The 16,342-nt window shown below is 48.2% G+C and overlaps 1 protein-coding gene across 6 annotated transcripts in view; it reads right to left on the bottom strand.

The window, feature by feature from the left end:
* Positions 1-5,038: 5,038 nt before the first annotated feature.
* PCGF3 (polycomb group ring finger 3) overlaps positions 5,039-16,342 on the bottom strand; it is a 56,597-nt gene continuing 45,293 nt past the window's right edge. For 2 of the 6 annotated variants that reach the window (XM_045529314.1, XM_045529309.1), the window contains exons 9-11: positions 14,264-14,401; positions 9,817-9,897; positions 5,039-9,262 (exon numbers count right to left, since the gene is read on the bottom strand). In XM_045529314.1, the coding sequence (XP_045385270.1) occupies positions 9,215-9,262; positions 9,817-9,897; positions 14,264-14,401 (267 nt within the window). In that variant the 3' untranslated portion in view covers positions 5,039-9,214. Of the gene's footprint in view, positions 9,263-9,816; positions 9,898-11,066; positions 13,022-14,263; positions 14,402-16,342 lie in introns of those variants that run through there. The other 4 variants (XM_045529310.1, XM_045529311.1, XM_045529312.1 and 1 more) reach the window with 4 other exon arrangements.

Raw genomic sequence — 16,342 nt, 5'->3', positions numbered from 1 at the left:
ATCTCTTAAAATTCAACAGTAAGAAAAGAAATAACCCCATTAAGATATGGAAAAGACTTGAACAGGCACTGTACCAAAGATGATATATGGATGACAAATGAGCACGTGGAAAGATGTTCAACATCATTCACCACTAGGAAAAGTCAAATTCAAACTGCAGTGCAGCACCACTGTACACCTACAAAGAACGGCTCAAATGAAAGAGAACTTTGGCAACTGGTCATTTGGCGAAGCTGACCAGGACGTGCAAGACGAACTCTCACCCCGTGCTGCTTGAAATGCAAAGCAGTGCGGCCACTCTGGAAAATCGTGTGGCAGCTTCTTATAAAGTCAAACGTACATGACCATGTGACCTAGCAATTCTACTCTTGGGTATTAACTCTAGAGAAACAAAAACTTACATCCACATAAAACTGTGCAGAAATGCTTATGGCTGCTCTATTCATAATCATCAAAAACTGAAATGCAAATTCTTTCCATTGGGTGAGTTTGTGGGTTGTCTGTGCAATGAAATATGACTCAATAAAAGGGGCAAATTGAACAATTCAAAACTTGGATGGGCCTCAAAGGCATCCTGCTGAGTGAAGGAGTCGGTTTCAAAAGGTTCCGTGTGTACAATTCTATTTATTTAACATTCTTGAAAAGACAAAACTATAATTCTGGGACTCAGTGGCTGCCGGGGTTATGGGTGGGGCAGGATGTGCTGATAACGCCTTAGCACTGTGGAATTTGGGGTGACCACCTGCATCTTCACTGTGGTAGTGGTTACATGAACGTATATACAAAACTTCAAAACCAAACCAAATCAAAAAGGTTAATCTAAAAATTTTAAGGTATATAATTTTTTTAAATGACATATATTCCTGATTAAAATTTTTAAGGCCAGGCACAGTGGCTCACGCCTGTAATCCTAGCACTCTGGGAGGCGGAGGCAGGAGGATCGCTTGAGCTCTGGAGTTCAAGACCCCACCTCTATGAAAAACACAAAAATTAGCTGGGCATGGTGGAGAGAGCCTGTAGTCCAGGCTACTTAGGGGGCTGAGGTGGGAGGATGCGGGGAGTTAGCTATAGTCCCAGCAAAATATTGGGTCCTTTAGGCTGGGGTCATCGCAAAGGACAAGGAAATAGTAGAAAATGGAAAATAATAGAATATAGAAGTAAAAGAATACACAGAGATGAAAGTACAGTTTTATAGCGTATAGATGTATGAAAGGTGGGGGCTCGGGAGATCCCACAGCATTCCCGTGAGCTGTGAGGCCCCGAGCAAAGTTTCACATGGGTATGTATAGGTACAGTGATCGGTTGCCAGGGGTAACAGATTTACATAACAACAGGTGGTTCGTTTTAGGTTAAAAATCTCCCAAAAAGCTTCTAGAGATCCCTTAATTAACTCTATCTACGTGAGCAAACGGTTACAAAATCTTTCTAAGACAAACTTCTAAGATCTAAGATAAAGCTATCACTTAGCAGAAAAGTCAAACAGAAATATAGTGGCTCCATATTTCTTTAGCTAGTTTTTGTGGATTGAGACAGGTAGTCAGGAGTGAAGCAGGAACTGTCCCTTAGGCTAACTGCTTTTAGCAGCAGGTGTCTGTCTGTTGGGCGGGCACTGTTTGATCCGCTCTCATCCTGTGGCTCCATGCAAACCTGCTTTGTCGTCGTTCAAAACAGGCGAAAGCCACAGGTTCGAGATGCAGTGTCACCTTGGAAAGCAGCTGCCACTGATCTGTGAGACGCCCTCCTGAGGGAGGCAGCTTTTGATACGTGAACTAACACGTGCACATATTCCTTTAGGGCAAAGCCCTGCAAAACTCCAGAGATCATTTCTGTCTCTATATAGCAATATTAATCTATGGAGCAACAGCTCTATGGGGCAACAGGAGGATCGCTTGAGCCAGGAGTTTGAGGTTACAATGAGCTGTGATGAGGCCACTGTACCCCAGCCTGGGCGACAGCAAAACTCTGTCTCAAAAAAAAAAAAATTTTTTTTTTAGTAAGCTGTAACAGAAGGAAATATCTGGACTTGGTAAATGGTATTTATCAAAACCCCACAACAATCATGCTTAAATCAAGATATTAAAAATATTCGCAGTAAAGTCTGAAAGGCACAGGCTTGTGTGCTCCCACTGCCGAGGTTCTTCCAGATGTCCCATGTGAGAGAACCGCAAAAGAGAAAAGAGGGTGCATATTGAAGACAGCATTTGTGTTTGTTGATGTTTGTTGATGATATGATCGTCTTTGTGAAAATCCAAGAAAATCTGTGAAGAGTCTGAGACCAAGAGGGGAGTTCAGCCCACGCTCAGTTCAGCATGGAACTGGCTTCTCCCTTCTCACGATGACACTGAGTGCATGAGCCACCACCATTCCCCGCAAGAAAAAACACATGCAGTAAACAGATGAGAAATGTGTAAGAGCCGCATGAAGAAAATGTGGAAACTCTCTTGGAAAACCTAAAAGAGAATGAATGTGAGTATACAAGTGCGCCACATGGGGGTGAAAGAAACTTGAAGATGTCAGTTGTCCCACAAAGTCCTTGCATATTCATTGCAATCTCAGTTAGATTCCAGTGGGTTTTTTTTAAATGACACTTGAAAAGCTGCTTCTGGAGCTGAACTAACAGAAAAAGAAAAACCAACATTAAAATAAAAGAAGAAGAATAGAAGAGGAGCTTTCTGTATGGGATTAGAAAAGAACTCTACAATTCTGACAACCCCAAGTGGCTCTACAGGACCCACGGCAGCCGGGTCTGGGCTCCATGCTGTGGACGATGTGCAAAGTGTGGTTAAGCACGAAAATTCTGGAAACCAGTGACAGTCGGGGCAACGCTCTGCAGACAGAGGCCACATCTCCGCCCCACTGGCCACCATCCCAGAAGGCAGCAGTTGCCGGGATTGCTGCAGCCCTGCTGAACTGCAGCCCCACTCAACCTCTGCAGTACGGGGCAGAGCTGACAGAGGGAAAGGAGAACCCAGGACACTTCCACAGCCAGGGCACCGTGCCAGACAGTGAGAAGTAAGTGTGCATCAGGGGACTCCCAACTCCTCTCCCCAGGAGCCAGGACAGCCTGGGCACGGTCCCCCGTTGGAAGCCCTGTCTGTCCTGCAGACGGTCCCCCCTCCGGAGTGCTAAGCAGGGCCGTCTCCAGAAGCCCCTCCTACTTAGAATTCATGTCATGTACTTACCAAGGTCTTAGTGAAAGCAGCGATTTTCCACCCACCAAAGCACATTCGTGGTGTTAGCGTTTTTCGTACGTGGCCTGTGTGCTACAAAGAGCAGATCCTTTTATGTTTCACAAGATTTAACTAAAAATGTCCTTAAAGAAGCAAACGTCTTGTTGTGGTACACCAATATATTTGAAAAACCACAGAAATAAAGGTAATGATCAAATAATTTCTTTTATGTGCAATCGTTAACAGACAAATGTTGGACAAGACTGTCATCCGCAGGAGCAGGGCGCCCCCGAAAGCTGTGGGGGGTTTGGGCAGACGTTGCTCTGGAGCTGCACGGTGTATCCCGAGCCTCTCATCCGCACGCAACTGGCGCTGAAGGCAGCAAAATTGCAACCAGTGTGCTGCGTTCGCCTTCCTTCTTTGATGGAGTAGTGACTGGTGGTCACAGAAGGACCATCGCTGACGTGAGCACAGTTGCATTTATGTAAGCACAATTGGGTGGTGTCATTTTATCTTTCTAGTGACAGTATGTTTCGATGTCAGCACATAGGCCTCCCCACCCCAAGGTGGGTCTCGCTCTGTGGCCCCTCAGGGGGGGCCTTAGTGTACCTGGAGGGGTTTTGTCCCTAGAAACCCAACACAGACATTTATCCCCAGCTGGATTTGTAACAGTAGGTGTCAAGGGGCCTCTAGCTGCAGGATGCCCAGCACTTCTGAAATATACAAGATGCTGGTCTAGTCACAAGGAACACCCACTTCTTTCCTATCCCCCGACACCATTTGGTCCCCAAGTGATCACAGCTGTCTGTGACAACACACAGGATTAGAACAGGACCTTCACCTTGTGCACACAGAATTGTACTGGAGAAACGAAACCACCTGCCAGAGTGAGGAGGCCACCCCCTGGGAGACCCTCAGAACTGCTGCAGGCTGGCTGGGGGGCAGGGGACACAGAATTGGCCGGGCCAACTCTTGCCCACAGAACCACCCTTTTCTGGGGCAGGAGGCTGCCTGGAGCTGCAGGTGCCAAAGCTTCCCCAGGGCCTCCGATCTGCCACACGGGTGGACCCAACTATGAGGACTTCGCACCCTGCCACTTCTGCAGTTTATGCAGTCTAGGGTCACAGCAGTGTTTGTGTGTGGGGTCAGCCAGTATCTTGACATTTGTTGAGTAACTGACTTTCTGAAAGTAAGTAAAAGTAAAGTTTATGTTGGTTTCTTAAGACTAAACTTATTTTTAAAGTTGACTGATCTTAAGGCCGTGAGAATATAATCTTGGTCACCGTATTCTTTCCTTCCAATTCCAATTTTCTCAGGTTTTCAAAATTGTTGTATATTGCTTAACCTTTAAAAATGGAAGTTTTGGCCATAGTGCCTCTTTCTTTTGTGGGCAAACTGTCTAACACAGGGAGAGAGGACATTTGCTTGTCAGTCAAGCCGCCCACAGGAATCGGCAGGTTCTCTTTCAGCAGTATTCTCACTGGCACACCCAGCTCCAAACCAGAGCAAATCCTCTTTCTGCAAACTGACCAACAGCATGAACTTTATACAGAGTTTCTGCCAAAACCGGTACCAGACACTGGACCAGTTCAAATGAAGTTTTGCACCTGGTGACAACTTACAAATGTGCGTGGAACAAGTCAAGAAGGTGGTTACCCCGGGAGGGAGCAGCGTGCTTGAGTGTGCTGTGTGTGGACGTGCGCACACATGTAAACGTACATGTGTGGCGAGTGTGTGCTCCTCAGTGGGGCGAGGCTGCCGAGCCGTCTGTACCACCAGGCCATGTTCTCGTTACATGGCATCACCCTAAGAAATCATCTGTCTCACGCTTGCACAAATATTTTGTGTAATAAATTTCCAGCCTGAAAGATTTTTGTTTTGCTTTTATTACAAGCATATAATATTAATTGGCAAAACACTGAATACAAGCTTCACTATCATAAAATCAAAACATTTAAGCGATATTCCAAAAAAGATTTTAGACAAAAACTAGCCACCAATAGTACAAAAATTACACATCAACACAAAGCATAAAAAATGTAAACTTTCAAATTAAACAGTCAAAAATATGTATCTGCATTACCATTTCCACAAACTGTGGCAGCTTTCATCTGTTTGCCACACACTGATGATAAAGGCTTAGTGTCCCTTAACCCAACATTACTTTCATTTGGGGAACCATGTTTCTGACATCCAGTTGCGCCACCGGACAGACCCTTATGCTGGAGCTGCCACGGCAGGCCTCAGGGAGCTCGGGCTCAGCTCCTCCTCCAGACGAGCTGCCCCTGGGAACCAGCGAGCTGCTCCGAAGGGCGGGGAACCCGCTCTCCGGTCCCCACTCGGAGCCTCAAGGCTGTTCCCCGCCAGGCATTTGTAAAGATTACGGCAGAATCTGAATGATCTTCTAATCTACTTATCTCAGTTTATTTACTCAGTTTATTAAATATCAAGGCAGAGAAATACATTTGTTTATCATGTTAAGGTCACGTGTGATGTGGTGGAGCTCAGATGATTTCCTGAGGAAAACAGAGGAATCAGATTGTGATTTAGCTATCTGCACTAAATTTATTTTCAATGTTTGAGAGCACATTAAATATTCACGTACAATATAGAAATCAGCTGGCTCATTCCTAGAACATTCGATCCAATGCCACATTTCAAACCACTGTAAAAATGCCTTCCTGTTTGCTTTGAGGAAAAAAACCAAGTGAATCTCCAAAGACTGGGAATGCTGTGCGCAGGCTCAGAGGCCAACTCAAAGGAGGGCTCGGGCCTGTGAAGGGTGGCACCCTCTGTCCTGGTCCCCACCCCCAGGGCCCAAGCAAGACCCACAGGTCAGCCCACCCAGCCCACTTCCTGCCTGGCCAGAGCATGTTGTAAATACTGCTGCAGGCTCGCTCTCACACACGCTCGCACGCACACTCTCCCAATAATAGCATTCTTACCATAGTAACAATGGAAAAGGAGAAACCAAACAGCTGAATGTACATATTTTGAAATTCCACCTATATTCCCTTTCACTTTAGCAGAATAAATGCTACATTACAATTTAAACAGATGTCTAATAAATGCATGTTGGAACCTATTGCACAAAAGCATAAAAGATGCTCTTCATCCATATAAAACAAAAACATACAAATTAAAAGCTACTCAAAGTAAAAAGAAGCTTGCAAAATATCTCACAATTTCATTTTATATGCCTGTAAATAAAGCTGGACCACTGAAACCAAACAATTGGATGGGAAAATATGATAGAAGGCTTAAAATAGAATAAATAATTTTATAAAGTTACGTTTTCTTTTTTAACCCCCCAAATCTTAAATTCAATATTATATATTCTATCTGCATTTTCTATTTTCATGAAAACTGTATCAAGTGAGACCATATTCTGGGTAAGCAGCCCCACTGTTGAAGATGATGCCTAAGGTAATTTAACAGCGCTTGTGTTACCAGCATAGACGGTTGTGAAAACCACTTCACAGTAACGCCATCTGTTAAAAACTTAATAGGATCCAGTTATTAACTGATCCTGGCTTTCATGCTGGAAAAAATAAAATTCAGTCTTTTGATGTTAAATGAGAGCTTGACAGAAACGAAAGGAGACCGCCCGGAAGCTTCCGTCTGCCGGAGGTTCATCATGCTCCAGTCTCTAAACCACATAAGGCTACGAAGTCAGACCAAAGAGGCAGAAGGTCACCAGGGAAATTGTCCTGTAGTGAGACAGTCTGCATGATGAAATCTTAGAAAAATAGGTACTTTTGCTGCTGAGGTTTTGTCAGGTTAACACAATTACAAAAGCAGGGTCACACCAGCCGGAGACGTTAACACTGGCTTCACTCATCCCCACCTCTCTGTGTAGGAAATATATCAACTTAGCACCATAGCAAAGTCAAGTGATTTCAAAGACAGCTACAAAGTTACAAATATATATTATGAGATTATTACAGTGATACTAAGTTTAATCTGAACTGTGAATTAATTTTATTTGAATTTGGAGGCTCAAAACCGTTTAATCCTTCCTTAGTTTCACCACACAGGAAAATACCTAAATTCTAACGTTACACCGAAAACTGCATTGTGATAATACATGGTTTTACAGAATGCTTCAGCAGTGTGTATATTTTGAGGTAGACAGGTAATATTTACTCAGACACATCTACTCACAACCCCTGTAGTAACTCTAAACCATGATTTGGATGAACAGCAAGCTTAGGTAACTGAATAATTCCAACAGTCCCAGAAGTTAATGGGTTTAAATAGAGGTGAATTTTGACCAACTCCTAACAAAGAATCTGCTTTTATGTTGTAAGAAGGTCTTAGAATGTAAATTGCTTGGATGGAACTAATCTGAACGTGCCCTCGTCCCCACGCTGGATCACCCGCAGCTGTTCCTGCCGTCCCACCGTCCCACGTCCCATGTCCGTCTAACAGGAAGCAGAAGAGAACGAGCAAAGCTGAGTGTCCATGAGACAACCACAACTTTCAAACAAAGTCAAGAAACAATTCTCGCCTCTAAGGTGAAATACTTCACGGAAAACCTGGCTGGTGGCCAGCGGGAGCGGACGGCAGGACCTGCTCATCTACGTCTCGGGGGAAGGAGGAGGAGGGGAGGGGTTGTAGGTTCGACAAGAAACAAACAGGAACATCCAGGTGGAGATTACAATGAAGGCTGCAGGACAACACGTCAACTGCTCCAGAAATGGTTCCTTTCTCCTCATTCTTGCCTTTATACATCCCAAGTTACAGTTTTAAAGGAAAAAATGTTCATGTGCTGGCAAAGAGGTCATTCTGTGATTTGACAAAAATATTAACGTGTGGGAGGAGAGGGGCTTGGCAGTGTGCACCGCCGGTGACCGACAGGCGGCTCCTTGGGGGGCAGGAGCAGTTTCCCTGCCCGTCCCGTCCTCCACGACGCTCGCAAAGCCACCTTCCACTGGCAGCAGCCACAGTACAGGAGCCATTGCCACCAACAGGGGGGAGGGGAGAACTGCAGAAATGGCCCAGCCACCACTGCACATGGGCGCTTCTTGTATGAACCTGACGCTGTTTCCAGCGAACGTTCCCCGTGGCGCCAGACGCTCTGTGCCGCGGCGGAGGGGCCTGGCAGGGAAGGAGCCCACCGCGCACGCCACGTCTCTCTCTTCAGCAAAATGAAAACGGGAAAGAGCAAGCAGGAAATAAAATGATGGCACTGAACAATCTGTGCCCTTTTTAATAAAGAACTTTTTAAAAATAAGAATTGTTTTGCAAACCAGCACTGACCTGGTTAAACTGCCTCTGGTCTACCCTGCTGAGTGTGTCACAAATCGCGACCTGTGCCCGTGACTGGGCTGTGGCGGGTGCAGGGACCCCCTCGCCCGGCCTGTGCTGAGCGTGTGTCCCAAGAGAGTCCTTGCACTGACCAGCCTACGTCACACGACACAAAGGCTAACGAGTTAGGGGCTACGGTCTTTGTTGTGTTTCATAAGGTGGAAAATTAAATACCGTGGTTAAATCATAATATTAATGGAAACGTCTTTTGGTATGCTTTTAAATTAAACTTTTATATATCTTCCAAGTCTTCAGGAAGCTAAAGGCAACATAAATATCGTCATTCACCATGAAAAGGTATTTTTTCAATAACTTACGAAGGATTCTATAAAAGTACAAGTATTTCTGAGGCTTATCATAACCTAATTCATAAACTAAACTGAAATGAACTCAGATTTTCGAGACCTGGAAACAAGCAAAGGTGATCTGTGTCAGGAAGGTGACTTTCAAACCATGTCACACTACATTTATGACTCTGGTCTGTGAATCTGAAGCAAAGAGAAGAGCATCATTCAGCTACACGAAACTGTGAAGTGTTTTCATCCTCTGTAAACGTGGTGCTGGTAGTGTCTTGTTGAGTGTGAATTCTCTCATACAAAAGTTATAAATATTCTCTATTCAGAAGTCTGGTCCACACGACACCCAGAGGCAACATTCTGAAGCGTGTGGCCACGAGGACACCTGCACAGGATGCCCAGGGGTGCGAGGGCCAAGTCTGCGGGCGTGGGTGCTGCTCACAGCAAGTCCATCTTGGGTCTGTAGTGCAGCAGGAGAGGGGCCTTCTGGAAGACACAAGAGCACAGGGCACTTCTCAGCAGGGACAGACAAGACCAGCTCAGCAGGGGCGGTAAGGGCTGAAGAAATGTGCTCGGACATAGCCCCACGAGCAGGGTCTGGTGCTGAGTGACGTGGAGTGGGGCCAGAAAGAGGCTGGAGGAACGAGCCCCAGCTGGGCCTGGCCCTGCCCAGCCCCCACACCCCTCCCCACCTCCCTCCAACCTCTGGCCCAGCCCCAGGTCAGCCCAGGCAGCCCTAGGACAGGGCTCCACCATCTGCTTCCTGCTTCAGAAGGAGGTGCCCAGAGGCTCCAGGCCCCCCTCTGCCTGCAGCAGCCAACCTTCCCGAGCAGGGGCAGGTGAGCGAGACCACCTGGGCCCAGAAGGCTCTGCGCCTCACTCTGGCGTCGGTAATTTCAGAAAGACTGAAACTGCATTCACAGCAATCTGTAGCTAAATCATCTAAGTTCTCAAGAGAAAACGTAAGCACAGAAGAGTAACTGCCATTTGTAGCAAATTCTGAAAATTAAATAAAACTATTATAAACTGACAAGTCTCACCTTGAATCTCCACCTTGTGACAACCACAAATTTGAGTGTGTGGTCCTTGCCCAGGATCTCCTCGTTGCATAAAATGTCCAGCTGGCGGGAGAAGAAGCTTCGATTAGCGGACGGAGGATGCGCCGCACACACAGCCTCGGCCTACGCGCAGGACGCGCCTAGTCGAAAGGATAGAACCTCTGTGCCTCTTTGAAATGTGGCCCCGCCGTCGTGTGAATGAACGTGTACAGAGGTGAAGTTTGGCTCATTTATTCATTTATCCCTGCCTCGTACCAAAGAGGAAATCTGGTGCAACACATCAGTGACAAGTGCCAGCAACGCTCCTGTTCAGACCAGGTGCTCCTCCTAGGGGCACAGCAGGTCCCTCGGGCTCAGAGCACCAGGTGGCCCCAGAGACACTGGCCCGGCTGTTCACACATGGTAGGGATGAGGCTGCATGTGGCCTTGTCCAAGCCCATGCTCCCTGCTTCTCTGAGACACCCAGGAGGCCAGGGTGGCCTCTCCCTCCCTCCCCCGAGGCCCCCTGCACTTCCAAACTGGCTACACCCTTGCCACTGTCCTGGCCCCCATCCACCACATTGAGGCACTAAGAAATGGGGAGAGGCGGTTGGCACAGGAGTCGCCAGCCCCAAGGGCCTCCAGGATTGTTAAGGGTTCAGGCAGCTCTTTTTTTTTTTTTTTTTTTGAGACAGAGTCTCGCTCTGTTGCCCTGACTAGAGTGCCGTGGCGTCAGCCTTGCTCACAGCAACCTCAAACTCCTGGGCTTAAGCAATCCTACTGCCTCAGCCTCCCAAGTAGCTGGGACTACAGGCACGCGCCACCATACTTGGCTAATTTTTTTCTATATATATTTTTTTAGCTGTGCAAATCATTTCTTTCTATTTTTAGTAGAGACGGGGTCTCGCTCTTGCTCAGGCTGGTCTCGAACTCCTGAGCTCAAACGATCCACCCGCCTCGGCCTCCCAAGTGCTAGGATTACAGGCGTGAGCCACCGCACCCGGCCTCAGGCAGCTCTTGAACCCTTCTTGGCACTCTTGTCAGTAGGACAGTACCCACACAGCGGCACCATGAGGCCACAGGACAGACACATCCCCCACCCCACACTGGGGGGCCCAGCCCATGCCAGGTCCAGCTAACTCCACCAGGCCATCCCCAGACTGTTCACCCAGGGAGCACCTGCCAGGCCCCACCTCTGGGCCAAGCCACCCCTCTCACAACAGCGGGAAAAGGAACTGGCTCCCCAATCTTTTTTTTTTTTTTAATTAAATAGACTTTTATTTTTTTAGAGCAGTTTTAGCTTCACAGCAAAATTGAAAGGGAGGTCAGAGTGCCCCAGCACCTCTGCCCACACTCACGTGAGCCTCCCCCCTCTCAACATCCTGCCAAGAGTGGTCTTTGGTCGCCATCGATGAACACACATGGGCCAGGCCACCATCGCCCGGACTCCAGAGCTGACATAGGCCTCAGTCTTGGGGCTGGACGAATGTCTGATGACGTGTGTCTATGGTTACAGTGTCAAACAGAGCTGTGTCACTGTTCATCCCACCCTCCCCCAACCTCTGGCAACCACTGATCTTTTACTGTCTCCATGGTTTTGCCTTTGCCAGAATGTCACACAGTTGGAATCACACAGTCTGCAGCCTTTTCAGACTGGCTTCTTTCACTCAGCAATATGCAGTGAAGCTTCCTTCATGTCTTTGCATCGCTTCATGGCTCATTTCTTCTTAGTGTTGATAACACGGCATCGTCTGATGTGCCAGAGTTTGTTCATCCATCGCCTACCGAAGGACATCTTGCTGCTTCCAGGTTTTAGTGATTATGAATAAATCAGCTATAAATATCTATGTGCAGGTTTTTGTGTGGACCTAAGTTTTCAGTTCCTTTGGTAAATACCAAAGAGTGTGAGTGCTGGCTTGTGTGGTAAGACTGTTTCGTTTTCTAAGAAGCCACCAAGCCATCTCCCAAAGTGGCTGTGGCACTCTGCGTTCCCAGCAGACAGGCCGGCGTTCCTGCTGCTTCCCACCCCCGTGAGCATGTGGCGCTGTCGGTGTTCCGGATTTTGGCCGTTCTAAGAGGTGTGCAGTGGTGTCTCGTTTTAATTTGCATCTCCCTGACGACGTATGATGCTGACCCAGACTGTCCTTCAAACTCCTGCAGGGATGGGGAGGAGCGTCCCCCACCCTCGGGAAGGGCCAGGCAGGGGGCCAACCCAGGCCAGCTCTGAGAGCACCTCGTGGATGCTGCCAATGAGGCAGGAGTCTGATGAAAGTGGGGGTGGGGGGTTACACTGGAGACGGCCTCACAGGCCACCCTTGAACCTGGCCTGTGCCGCCGTTGTCAGCAGTACTCCCCGCCAGCGGCTCCTAGTCCACACTCATAGTTTGTGCACCCCCACCACAGGCCCAGTGGTCCCCATCTCAAGGCTGGTGTCCTCATCCTGTGAGTCCCAGGGACTCTCAGTCCTCAGCACTCAGACCCTGCCACCCTACGGCTGCCCAGCATGTGTAAAGGCCCTCAGAGCACCCCAGAGACCCCTCGGGGCTCTGAGCTGTAGGTTGAGACCCACCGTGATGCCAGCAGGGGCCCCAGGGGCTGATCGCCACCTGATGCAGGAAAATCTCACATCCTTTCTTCTGGTGGTTCCTGGGGAGGAAAAGGCCTCACCCGGGACTGCCAACCTCTCCTTGGGCCACCCCCAAGTGTATCTCATGCCCCCATTTCCAAATGAGCTTGAGCACCTGCGCCCTCATAGGAAAACCAAAGTACCTCTCACCCCTCCGCCCCCGGACACTGTCCTCTAAACTTAGCAGAAAGCCTTTTTCTGTTTACTTCTGTCTCCTCACGTCCTGACTCCGTTTTTCTCTGAGGGCTCTGGGCAGCTCTTGTGGAGACCCTGGCTCCCTGGTCCTGAGCTCACCTCTCCGATACGTGCACCAGCCTGTCCCCAAAGATGCCACCGTGTGCTCAGGCCCCCACAGTCATTCCTGACCCCTTCCTGCCCTCTGCAGCCCCATCAAGTCCACCAGCAACTTCTGGCTTTCTCTGTAGTGGTGTCCTGGGGCTGTCGTGGAAGCTGCCAGCACTGGGGGGCTATAATCAACAGAAATTCACTGTGTGGAGCCCAGAAGCATGAAATCCAGTTGTCACCAGGGCCACACTCTCTCTGCAGAGGCTCTAGGGACGTGTCACAGTCTGTTCAGTGCTGCTATAACAAAACACACAGGCTGGGTAATCTATAAAGAACAGAAATTGATTTCCTCACAGTTCCGGAGGCTGGGAAGTCCAAGACGAGGCGCTGGCCTGTGGTGAGGGCCTCTTGCCGTGTCCTCATGGCGGGGAAGAGCGGCAGAGAGAAGCCACTCCCACAGCGCCTTCCCAGCAGCATGAATCTACTCACGGCGTGGAGCCCTCGCAGCCCACACACCTTCCAAGGGAGCTGCACTAGGGATCGAGGTTCTAGCACATGAATTTTGGAGGATCCTTCCTGTCTCTCTAGCTCCAGGGGGCCTGGGGGCTCCTCCTCCCAGCCACGTCCCTCCAGCCTCTGACTGTGTGTCTTGGTTGCCGCAAGTCTCCCTCTGCCTCACACTTGTAAGGACTTGTCATTGGATTTAGGGTCCTCCCAGATAATTCAGGATCATTTCAGCTCACAATCCTTAACTTAATTCCACCTGTAAAGATCTTTTTTCCGGGTAAGATCCCATTTGTAGGCTCCATGGTCAGGATGTGAGCTCATCTCTCTGGGGCCACCACTGCACCCACTGCTTGCTCCAGAGCACATCTCAAGTCCGGCCACTTCTCCCCCTTGACTGCCTCTGCCATGGCCAGTCTCTCCTGCTTCCACGCCTGCACCCCACAGCCCATTCCACACAGCCCGACGGGTCTTGCGCAGCTCCACCTCCAACCCGTGCCCTCTTACCGCTCAGCCTCTCTCTAACCTGTGCAGAGCTGATCTGTGATGGTCTGCCTCCTCCAACCAGGGTCACCGCCCCGGGGGCGTTCCCATGTGCTCCGTGCTGCAGCCCTCAGCCCTACCTCGCACCATCAGGCCGCCGGGTTTCACTGTACGCTCAGCATTTATCACAACTTGGAAGTGACCTCTTGTCCATCCATCTATTCACCTGTCCCTCCCTCAGCCCACCTACCACTCACCCATTTGCAGATGTGCAGAAGAGAAGAATCCCTCCTCAGGAGGAAAGAACCTGCGTGACACAGTCACCCCTACTCTCTACCAGCGGGGGCTGCAGGCGCCTGGTCCTGAGCCTCTAATAACCCCCACTGTTTCCTACCACGCTATCTGACAGGGTAGGCAAAACAAACTGAGTTTCTTTCTGATTAAAATCTCCAAAGTTGTTAATAAAAAAACAAACCCAAAGAATTCTAGAAGTATCACTTTTACAGATAAGACATGACTTGTTATAGCTCCTATTTATGGATCAACTATTACCTCGTTGAAAGATGAAAGGTTAAGTTTCTTGGCGATGAATTTCTTCAGGTGCAAGACTGTGGCCTGGGCGGAGCAGCGGATCCACTTCCGTTTCAGCCCGCGCAGTTTGCTGCTGTTGCACTCCAGACAGATGCTCACCTTCGAGAGGGACACAGGCGCGTCAGGACGGATCTGACCGGACTGGTCTCAGGAGGTTCTCTTAGAAACCCACTAATTCCTAAATCTAAGACCGCTGACCTTTTTGAAATCAGAAATCTGCTTTGACCTCAATACTGCAAAAAATAATTTTATTTCAATCATTTTACACACATTATCTTAAAACGTTTATACTTTGCTTGCCATTTTGGGAAATACAATCTAACCCTGTTATTTCTATCTTATTAACATAATACTTTAAAGTAAATCCAAGAGTCATTTCTCCATTGCAGGCCTGAGTTTCTTGGTCTGAGTTAAACCTGTCCTGAGAGCTTCTACTCAGTGGGGTGCAGAGCAGTCACCCCCACATCTCCCGGCACGATGTGCAGAGACGCAGAGCAAACAGTGGCAGCGACACTGATTCCACCCGGTGCACCCAGGAAAGTTTTATGAGGGAAGGAGTGCTGTGCTTGGCCTTGAAGAGGACAGCAGATGCACCAGAGGAGAAAAGAGCGTTCTTGGCAGAGGAAGAGCCACAGGTCCGAAAGTTCACGGCTGCTGTCCAGATGCAGCGGCCGTGGGGTGAAAGCACAGGTGAGCCCAGGTGCCCAGGAGACACACAGCGGAATGACAGCAGAATCACAATGGTGTGGTGCCAGCGGACACAAAGAGGAATCTGCTAAGGGGGACAACCCCTACCCCAGGCCCCGGGGGACCCCAGGTGAGGAAGTAAACGTCCCCAGCAAACATCCTTCAGTAGTGGCCATGACAAATGGCACAATCAGGCACCTTAAAAATCCAGATAAAACAGCTAACAAAGGAATTGACTGAAATCTGTCTAAAATTCCAGAAGATACAAAAGAAAGGTTAAAAACGTGAGACATCAGGAGAAAAGAACAGACAGGTATTGAAGATAACGAGATGTAACTTCTAAAAATCAAAAACATTCACCGAGATAAAAAACTCAGTGGATGGCTGAGCCGCAGATTAGTCTCAGCTACAGACAGATTCATTTTCTAAAAATTCATTTGAAGAAATTACCCATAAGAAGTAAAGAGACAAAGACAGCAATTAACGCAACCGCACTACGGAAAGAGAAAGGAAGAGTGAAGAATGGGGGCACCAGAGGGAAATGACAAACAACACGGGGAAAGGCAAACTTTAAGAAACAACGAAAGACTTAAATCTTCAGATTCAGGAAGCAAAACAATCCAAAACAGAAGAAATAAAAGATACAGACCCAGACACTTGCAAATGCCATCAAAGGCCCCCTAGGAGAAACTGCAACTGACCCAGAAAACAAAGAGCCCCCAACGGTGCGGACAGGACAAACAGCTAACAGAGCCATTTGGAGACAACTGTGAAGAGACCAGCAAGCAGCCCAGGAGGACAAGCCCTGGGTGCAGGAGAGACCCAGAAGCAGAGGGGACCCCAGGGCGTGAGTCCTTGGGGAGCATGGTGGGGCCCGGGGTGGGGCTGGGTACAGACTCAAGGTTAACTTTGGACTTTTTAAAAATGTAAATATTCACTTAAACATCTTGTAACCACAAAATAACAGAAGTAGAACTTAACAACTTACCAGTAGAAAAAGACATTAAAGAAAACTCACTAACTCGACAGAAGCTGGGAAAGGGAAAGCGAGAAGGCAGAAGCTGCGCCAACTCCAGGGAATCGTGCAAACGTAGAACTACTTGCCGGTTAAAAATTTTCTAATTTGATTTTTTAAAAAATCTACCTCTACGCTGTAAAAAGTGTCACATTTAAGGAAGGCATTTTAAAAACGGAAATACCTGGTAATATTAACCAAGAGAAGCTAGATTACTATTAAAGCAGACTTTAAGAAATAAAGCTTATTGAGCAAAAAAATCCCCTAATGATGAGGGACATTTCTAGACCTGAATGCACCTAGTGACACTCACACTGACTCGACAGGAACGCACAACC

The sequence above is a fragment of the Lemur catta genome, chromosome 17 (genome assembly GCF_020740605.2).
Source record: "Lemur catta isolate mLemCat1 chromosome 17, mLemCat1.pri, whole genome shotgun sequence".
NCBI classification, from domain to species: domain Eukaryota; kingdom Metazoa; phylum Chordata; class Mammalia; order Primates; family Lemuridae; genus Lemur; species Lemur catta.
The sequence above is the reverse complement of the archived record's forward strand: the minus strand, read 5'-3'. Positions and strand labels throughout refer to the sequence as shown.